Consider the following 10363-nt stretch of genomic DNA (forward strand, 5'->3'; position numbering starts at 1 on the left):
TTCTTTCGATATCACGTGGTCTCGGCTTAGGAGTACTTGGAATGTGCGAGGGGGTATATATCATTCTGCTACAATACTCCAGATCACATGTACTGGTAAAAACTTGCGTGCTACATAGACGAATAACACATGCCTCGCTGGCCCGCCCGAATTTTACCTTACTGATTAGAGATCAGAGATTATAAGCGCACCTTTTTTCGAGGAGCGCTTATATTTAAGGAAGTGGTTACTGAACCGAAAGATTTTTATTTTCGCGTCTAGTAGTTTCCCCCGAGCATTCGACTTTAGGGGACGCGAAAAGTAGGGTTAGGGTTGGGTTCAGATTTTTTGGGAGGACTGCATCAATAGAAAACTACTGCTTTTCAGCAGTGCCCATACAATATAATTACATACACATTAACATACATGCGGGTAAAAATTAGCTAAAATGAAATTTATAGAAGCGTTTAAATTGTCCAAGAGTAGCTGCAGTGTAAATTGAGGCATCCAATGAGTTCCAAATCTGTGTACCTTTATAGTAAAAACTATTCTTTCCATATGAAGTCCTGACTCTTGGTACAAAAAGGCAATGACTGTTTCTTCCAACATGGGAAGTAACGGTTGTAGTGTACTTAAATGTTTCTCTTAAGTAAGCTGGTGAGGTTACGTTCTTCTTACTATATATATAGTGAGCAGTGTTGGGCAAGTTACTTTGTAAAAGTAACTAGTTACATATTACTTGCAACTAAACTATTTAGTTACAGTTACATATTACCCATAAAATAAAGTAACTGTAATAATATTACATATTATATTACTTTGTGTCCACAGCCTTAAACTGTCACGTGTGAAACTACCACTTTATCACGTGACATGATTGCGTTGTTGGACAATATGCAAATCTTGGTTAAAAATAAGAAGCTGATGAATAAGCTTCATTCAGTAGGCCTCATTACTTCGCTGTGGCTAGGCGTTACTCAGAGGATAACTAATGAGATTAGTAACTTCGTTACTTGTAGTAATAATATTACGTAATATTAGACTCGTTACAGTAACTATATTACTTAGGTAACGCGTTACATTTGTAAGTAAAGTAACTTGCGTTATATTACCTGTTTTTATAGCGTATCTCTTTATATTACTTTGTTAACGCAAAAGTAATAATATTACGTAACGCGTTACTCCCAACACTGATAGTGAGACTACTACGTGAGTATATTTATAAGGTAGAAAAGTAGGGTCAGTGGGTAGGTAGCAGCGGTAGCACAGTGGTTAGCACACTGCCTACAGTTCCAGTAGCCCAGGCCGAGTTTTGTGGGTTGTGGTTACTGAACCGAAAGTCAGTTCAATAAAGGTAGCACTAATTTCATGCCTTTTGTGACTTTAGGCCACTCCAAATAAATTCTCTGTTTCCCATCCACCACCCTAATCCTAACTTTGGACTACTGATCATGCGAAATCATTCTTTAGATAGTAGAGGGCGCTTTACTATCTTGAAACCTCGTGAAACCAATTGTATATATCAATATAATATATATGCGCGGGGGCACCCGTGGGCATAAACCGTTCAATAAGTTGGACTCGCTATTGAACCGACCAGTAAGACTTAGACAAAAAGGGTCACTAAACGAAAAAAAAAACAAAAAAACTCATCCTGGGCTCGAACCCTGGACTACAGGAACTGTAGGCAGTGTGCTAACCACTGTGCTACCACTGCTAACTACCCACTACTCTTACTTTTCTACCTTATAAATGCTACTCACATAGTACTCTTATTATATATACATGTATAGTAAGAAGAACATAACCTAAAGGTGAAGAAGAAACCAAAACTGAACCCGAGCCTAACCCTAACACTAAGGCTACTTTTCACATCCCCTAAAGTCGAATGCTCGGGGAAACTACTAGACGCAAAAATAAAAACCTTTTGGTTCAGTAACCACTTCCTCTTTTTTTCATTTAGTGACCCTTTTTTGTCTAAGTTTTACTGTCGGTTCAATAGTGAGTCCAGCTTATTGAACTGATGGTGGTTCAGTAACCACTGCCTATATTTAAATCTTAATTTGCTAATGCATACCGTATATACTGATAAATACATTGCCTGACTGTTTTAATAGAGTACAGCTAATAGGATGCTCTATTAGAGTACTGTATGACAGCTGAGGAAATTTTGATGGAAGGATAACTTGATGAATCTACACTTCATGTAGCTAGCTACAGATCTAGCTAAACATGTACTTTAGGGATGTTGGATGAATTTAAAGTTAATGAGTTAATTGATTCATCGACTGTTTTTTCATATCCCAAATAAAAAACTAAAGAAAACAAGAAGGAAGGGCTTAAAAGCACCAGCAAAATCAAAGTGGGGCTTTGGCCTGTAGCCCATTCACTACTGACACCTGTGCATGACTGAGCTTCATGCGATACAGCAGCTATTGCATTGAAAATGTTCTAAAATCCCACAAAAAAAAAGTTAAAATTTTTTTTTTTTTGGAATATAAACTGCAACTTACATGAAGTGTAGAAAGAGTGTATTTGTAATCCGTTGAGTAGCTGTATTTAACAGATCACATGTACTTCCCAAATAAACCATTAATAATCAAGACAGGATGATGGACGATAGGGTTATCAACCAATGGAAGATTTAGAAGTTTGTATAGGGCATCAAGGGTGCCACTATATACCCCACCAGGGTGTTACACAACACCTCACATGACACCCTTCAACAATTTTTAAGTTTTCAATTGTGTGTGACACCCTCTGGGGTGTCAGAATGGCTGACATCCCAAAGGGCATTAGAAAGGCTGGAAGGGTGTCAGTGGTGCACAGTGTGCATGACACCCCAATTTGGTGCTACCATAACACTCCTGTATTTATAGTGTAGATAGAGGTACTACTATGGTCGCTGGCTATTTTGTCTGTAGCTGTTGGAGGACTTTTAGTCGTTCAGGAGATTTAATTCGACTGGTCAATCCTATCCACTAAAGCAAACTGACTTTTATTGTGGGTGTGGCAGACTTTTCCATCGCAAAGATGACCTTACCTGCCACCAGCAATACTGCTCAAGCAGAGTTTGTGCCAGGTTCAGTTTGATGCAGGACCTTGCTATTGTCATCTGACAAGCAAATAAGATAAGGTGTGTGCATGCTCACGCACGCATGAGCTCATCTTGGTGTTGCGAACCATGATGGTGAATTTCAGCACCAGAGAGTACACAAGAAAATGTAGTAGTATCTACGATATTCGCCACTGTAGAAGCTGTTTGTTTGCTGCAACGTGGAATATTCATTCATTGGTAGTGCGTCTGCGCTCGTGTGTGTGCATGTGACAGACACTGATATTCTTGTTTGGTTTATGGCATATATGTATTGCTGTAGTAGCTAAACACAGTTCTACACAATACAGAGCTTAATTTCATAGTTAAATACCACTGAAATGATCTCAAATGTGCAAGAACCATATTAACCTTCTAAAGAGCTGCAGCCATCCCTAATTCTACATTTGTGCAGTTGAAAGGATGTGTCTACATATAAAATAAAGAGGTAACCAGATGCGGGCGGTGGACGGAAAACGGACAATTTATTTGGAGTGGCCTTAGCTGTACAAAGTAAGGAGCTTATTTGGATTAGGAGCTTATAAGTGCCGAAGGCGCAAGCTCCTGCTTGCTCATACAGAGTTCAGTAAGCAAGGTAGAAATTGCACTAAGTTGTACTGTGTATGTTCAGGATTCTTCTGTAATGCAGCCCACAGGAAGGTTACCAACCAAACCATACATCAAGTACTCTGTTTAACCTTGTTGCTTAATTTTGTGGGGTCACCAAACCTAAACAAGCCTGAAGAATGCTAGGGTAACCCTTCACGTACTACCACCTACGGTACAAGTGGAGTAGCAATAATTTATGAAACAGTAGGAGCCTTACAATAGCTTCTATTACCCATTGCAGAAACACATGCATGCTAGAAATTGGTCTGCATGGTGGATCACCATATGCAGCTAGATACATAACTTTCAGAGAGGAAAACCTCAAAACAAATTAAAATAACAATGATTCATATCACATACAGCTATACAGTGAATGAAAAAGATGGAAAACTAACATCATGCAGGAAATATGTATATAATCAGCAATATCATGAGACTTGCATGAACATTACTAGATACAATTCACGACCTACTTACTTTTAGCTACACATTGCAATTATGTGGATGGCCTGTCCTAGCAACACTGTGACCTCTGAGTCTTCCTCTTAACTCGATCAAGTATCACTGGGTTCATAGCAATTATTTCTTGAGTCTCAGGTTTTATTACAATTGTTTCTTGATTCTTGGGTTTTGTTACATGGTTTTCCTGATTCTTAGGTTGATGGGTGGCAACGCTTTTTGAGACCAAAACTATAATTGTTTTAATGGCTATATCAATCCCTTCACCAGTTTTAGCAGATGTTTTCAGATAGCCATCCATCTTTAAGTCTTTGGCTACTTGTTCTCCCTCAATATGCAACTGATCTTCAATGTCCACCTTGTTGCCTACTAGAATATATGGAATATTATCATTCCTACAATTTCTCTCTACTCGCTGTTTCCAGGTTGTAACATGTTTAAAACTCTCATACTCAGTAATGTCATACATTACTATGGCACCATCAGCATTACGATACCAACTTGGTGGAACGGAGTGGAACTTTTCAGTGCCGGCTGTGTCCATCAGAGTCACTACATAATGTTGACCATTAATACTGGCTCCAATGAAAGATGGTTCACCACCAGTGGTCACCTTAGGATCTCTATCAGGCTTCTTTTTATGAAGCCAGTGTATAAAACTGCTTTTTCCTGCGAAACTATTTCCAACAAGTACTATAGTTATGCCTTTTACATTTTCGTCAGTGTTTGCTATTTCCCAATCCATCAAAACAACTTCATTCTCATACTCAATACTCCTGTCGGGTTGGGAGTCGTTTATACTCAAAGTACTTGTGGAAGAACAATGATTGTCATCACCTCCGTCATCGATGTTGTTATGGACGGATAAGTTTGATGCAGTCTCCTGATCTAACCCAAATTGCTCACGATAATCATCAGTGCACTCAATTGGATTATCCGTGCGCGTCGAACTACTGCGGCTTCTTTCACTTTCATGCCTTGTCTCTAGAAGAGTATTAGAAAGGAATGCCATACACTGCACTGGACCGAGTGATATGGCATGTACGGTTGCTTGCGAATCTGCGAATCGAGTTGTGACGAGTTGCGAATACAATCAAGCACAATCACGTGAGTAAGTTATTTCACGTGAGTATGTACGTGTGTAGTTATTACTATTATTTATTATTATTAGCACTTTACAGTGACCGGCACTGAAGGTCTGACAGCAACATGTACTGCAGCCTTAGGATTACCTAACCTAATTTCAAGGACTTAGACTTAGTGACTTATAGCTGAAAAGGTGTAACAGAAAAGAGACCAAAGTTACTGGATGTTCTGTTGCTCTAATTCAGGGTAGGTATACCTGGAGGCATGATTCAGTCTTGCAGGTTTTTGTTCATGGGCTTCAAAAGCATTTACCAGAATTTTTTAAACTTTATGCTGACCTTCCAGGTTATCTTGCCAGTGTCAGCCCTCCTAGCACTATCCCCACCGAACTTTCTACCTCCCTTAGCAGACCTGACTTTTCTAAGGATTCCATCTACCTGTTTGAGCTGACCATTCCCACTAATACCCAGCAACACTTATTGGCTGCAAGAGCTTGGAAGGAAGATATAGATATGGCTCTTTACTGTATGATCTTCAACGCACTGGATTAGTTGTTGATCTCATTTCTATCGAGATAGGATGTCTGGGTCACTTTATGTCAGAAACACTTGCTCAGGTGGCTACTACTTGTTGTGTGTCGAAGAAAACTGTCCGGTCACTGTTTGAACAGGCTGCTCGTATTGCCATCTCCTGCTCTTACAGAATTTTCAATTCTAGACCTTCCCCGGAGTGGGATCTCTTGGACCTCTTGACCTGAACCTTGTTACTTTGTAGTTATAATTTTGTACTGTAAGTTAAGTAATGTAAGTCTCGCCAGGGCTCCTGCACTGATCACTCTGGCTTCAGTGTACGGTAACCCTGAGTCTAGGCCCCTGTTTGTATTAATAATCAATAAGACGTTTATCATCAGGTGTATAATAATTAAGGCTAAGTTACAATGTAGCTAATATATACTATAACTAGATGAATTAAAAATTGGAAATTTTAAAATGGGAATAGGGATCGCTGAAAAAGCCACAAAACAAGAAGGGATCGCTGGGGTGGTAATGTAAACCACAAATCCCTATTTTGACTCTGTCATAAATCTTTAGTTACATACTCTGTCATTTTGAAGTGAGTAGGGATTTGTGGTTTACATTACCACCGACAGAGAGTCAAAATAGGGATTTGTGGTTTACATTACCACCCCAGCGATCCCTTCTTGTTTTGTGGCTTTTTCAGCGATCCCTCTTCCCATTTTAAAATTTCCAATTTTTAATTCATCTAGTTTGTGTACTTTTTAATTAATCCAGTAATGGATTATGAGATTTCTTTTATTGATAATAAAGACTGTTGTGAATAGTGTAATTTTGCATTCTGCATAGTAACACTGTCAACATTTCAGTACACACATGAAACTGATCAAATTGCAATGAGCATACAGACTGAGATTCTCCTAATATGAGCTACAATTTACATTACTGGTGCCTTTAATAGCTGTCAAATTCAGTGCAAGGATTGTAGTTATACACTTGACTGCATTATTAGAGTATTTAAGTGAATGCTCTATTAGAGTATTTAATCTGGATAACCCGCCCACGTACAATAATCACGGAGCGAAAAAAACCACCTTGCAACAAAGTCATCAGCCCAGATTAAGCTTCCTGGCCTATACTGAGTTTAATAAAGACGGATTCTATTAGCCACAAGTAGCGCGCACACCAAAAAACTTAACTCTGAACGTGATCTTGTATGGCTTCTCGAGCGTAATGGCGTTTGGCAAGAAGAAACGGCCCGGTTTGGGCTGTTTCCATCCGAAAACGGAATCAAAAATAGGTCATGGACACGCACAATGATCCATTCAGTAAGCCTTACTACTTTTTATCCCAGGATTCTCCTTGTAAACTTCGCTATGCCTGTGTAAGAATAATAATAATATTATTATGATGAATAATAATAATAATATGAACAAACGGGCATATTTCAGTTTTGTCTGAAATACACATACTGCTTCCTTTTCACTTGATACTTACTAGTGGACCTATACTCATTGCAAAGAACCACCAGAGGGTTGTTTTGAGTTGGAGGATACTTTCCAAGCCGGATGGTTTTTAGGCGTGTGTTCTATTCAGTAGTAGTAGAGTTTTTGCAAACTGAAAACATGGGCGATCCCTATTATGAACCCACTATCGTGGTTCATGATATAGTATCTCTAGGTAGATTGTTCCATAATCGAATTGAAGTAGGAAAGAAGCTGTACTTGTATGCATCAATAGCTGTGTCTGGCTGTATAAATTTAAGGTCACTGCCCCTGGTATTCCTTGTTCTCTAGGTAGTGAGACATCCACGCTACTATGAATAATTTTGTGCAACATCTGAAGTTTTAGATGTTTGAAGTGTGTTTCCATGGTATTCCAATTAAGATGTAATAACATGTTTGATACACTGCTATAGTACGTTCGCGTTGAGCTGAATCCTCAAAAACATTTAATAACTCATGGATGCAATTACACATGATCTTGAAATTTGGCTCATTTGTAGTACTGCTTGACCCGCTAAAAATATTTCCAAATCTTGTTGTTCAAATGTTTGACATAATATTTACGGCCAATCAAATTTTTAACAATACATTTCCTATGGAGAAACCATATAAGTATACAGTGTCCATTAGAGCCCTTTCCAGAACTTGTAATGGAGCCAAACCATACGTGCCTGTTGTTGACACCTTTGCTGTTACCAATAATCATCTGGTTGGCAGAAATGTTAACTCTGTTGAGAAAAAATCCACTTTTAATTTTTAGCTGTTTTTCAGGGTTCAGCTCAACGTGAACATACTATAGTTTGGTAATAATCATGCATCACAAAACGAGCTGTTCGTCTTTGTACAGACTCCAGCTTGTTAATTGACTGCCTGCTGTAAGATTCCCAAGCTGTATAGCTGCATATTCCAAAGTGGATTTGACATATGTAAGATACAGATCTTCTTTGATTTTACATGAGCTGTTTGTGAAATTTCTCCTTACAAAATTTATTACAGAGTTTGCCTTTTTGTACACTTTGTCCATGACATACATATATCATTTTATATAAAGAAATAATGATCTTATTTATGTCTACTGCATCATCAAATGCACATGATACACATACCGTTGGGGTTATTAAAACAAAACTAAGATATTTGAACTCACCTCCATTAGCGGGTACACGTATAAGATGGTGCATAGGTTTGCGACATACTATCCTAAGTAATGGCTTGATTAAAACTTGCATATATTTTTTATTGTAGCATGTGTAATTTCAACACTTTTTAATTTTTTTTCTCAAAATGCTTGCTTGTGTGAACTAGGCAGGTATATTGCTGAGACAGTCACATACATAATTATCATATTTAAAATCAAAACATTTAATATACATGTACAACATTTCATAAATGCATATTAATTGACAGTTTTCAGTAACCTGTAGTACCTTCCAACTACAAAGGGACAAAAAAGTTAAACACTGTAGTTAACAGACACCCTGCAGCTATGATTTTAGCTAGCTAGTAGCTAGAAGGCTTTGAATATTCAAGTCCATGCATACCACCTTTATCCCTGATAGCACCACCAATTAATTATGCATATATACTCAACCACATTACTATAGATTATATGCATATGTAAGAATATGTATTTAGGTGGTCCCAGTGTCTAATGACCATTGGCTGTTTACTAAGTACATGTAGACTATAGGAAACTGTTGGTAAGTAGAGAGTTCTACAAAAACAGGAATAGAAAGTGGGGACAATTAATGAAAAATGCCTGATACAAGTCATCATGTCAATATACAGTGCATGCAGGTTGTATTTTATACCAAAATGCTTCTTTACAGCATTGCTGGATCCTTAATGAAATCCTAATAGAGCAGTCCCACAGCACTAAAATACTCCAACTGCGCAGTTAAGAATTGTTTTATTAATCACTATTCCTCCAGGGACTTGCATTGAAAGTAGTCTTGAAATTATAGGCTATCCAGCATACATTAGCTCCATAGACTAGGATATAGGACTAGGATTGAAATTAGCATCAGCATGTTTGTTAGGCTGCATGCCGCTGTTCATAATGTCTTTGGCCTCCTCATTGGGACTACTTCAGCCTGACAAGTATACCACATATATGTGACTTCTTATCCTAAGTCGTCAGGTACAGTTTCCCAAACCTATGTACAGGCACTGATAGTTAACTAGAATACTTAGTAAACTTCTTCATTTTTAATAGTTGTAGTTTTAAAATGTTTATATAATGGTTTAAAGAAAGTAACTTTTTAGTGTCGACTAGTCTATCATAGAGTCTGGTTGTTAAGTGCAAGTATATTCTGCACATACATTCAGCGTAGCAATATTTTATGCATAGCACCATAGCTATAGTTCAACATCGATCCTGACATTAAAAGCCTAAACGGTCTTAAGTGAGTAGTAGCATGAGTTCAGCAGTCCAGTCCAGTCCAGTAATTGTACGTAGCTAGCTATACAACCTGTTGCATAACAAACATCAATCAGTTGTTTCTTTTATCAGCACACAAACTCTGGTCTTGTAAAAAGCATCGTATCATGTGTACATAGGAGGGGGGAATTTAGTGGTTCTTGCTCAGAGTCAGATGTAGCTAGCTATGATAGAACTATGTTTTCAAGAGTGGGCAAGCCTGACCTGACATACCTTCTGAGCAGCCTTATGGCCCAGCCCCACTGCTGGTCTGTGCTTACCTGAAGTCTAAATTTCTCATGCTCTTGGTACTGAATTGCAATAGAGAAGTCAGTTAATAAGAACTATTCCAATAGAATGGTCATTAGGTATTACAGGCCAGAGTGAAAACCCTTATCCTGTAATGTTGCTGTATAAGCACTATTCATACAGAACAGTCTGACTATGTGAGACTTCGTGAATATAAGATAGTCAAGCTCACATAGTTTGTCAATTGTAGAACTGAACTAAAGTTTTCACTTCCACAATTGTCCAAAAGTTTTGTTTTACATGCACACATATTTACGGAGTACATATTGCAGTTAACCTAACGACAATCATGACAAACCACGCTGTAAGTTGCTAAATGTAATTCTAGCCCAAATGTACCATACCCATGATAGTAGCTTAGCCAGCATTGTGGTACAGCTATAATGGG

The 10363-nt window shown here is 38.2% G+C and overlaps 1 protein-coding gene across 1 annotated transcript; it reads right to left on the minus strand.

The window, feature by feature from the left end:
- Positions 1-3997: 3997 nt before the first annotated feature.
- LOC136251645 (ras-related protein Rab-14-like) lies at positions 3998-5255 on the minus strand. Its single transcript, XM_066044100.1, has one exon. It carries the CDS (start codon positions 5151-5153, stop codon positions 4197-4199), a length of 957 nt encoding a protein of 318 aa, XP_065900172.1. The 5' UTR covers positions 5154-5255; the 3' UTR covers positions 3998-4196.
- Between the last annotated feature and the right edge of the window lie 5108 nt (positions 5256-10363).

The sequence above is a fragment of the Dysidea avara genome, chromosome 3, assembly GCF_963678975.1.
Source record: "Dysidea avara chromosome 3, odDysAvar1.4, whole genome shotgun sequence".
NCBI classification, from domain to species: domain Eukaryota; kingdom Metazoa; phylum Porifera; class Demospongiae; order Dictyoceratida; family Dysideidae; genus Dysidea; species Dysidea avara.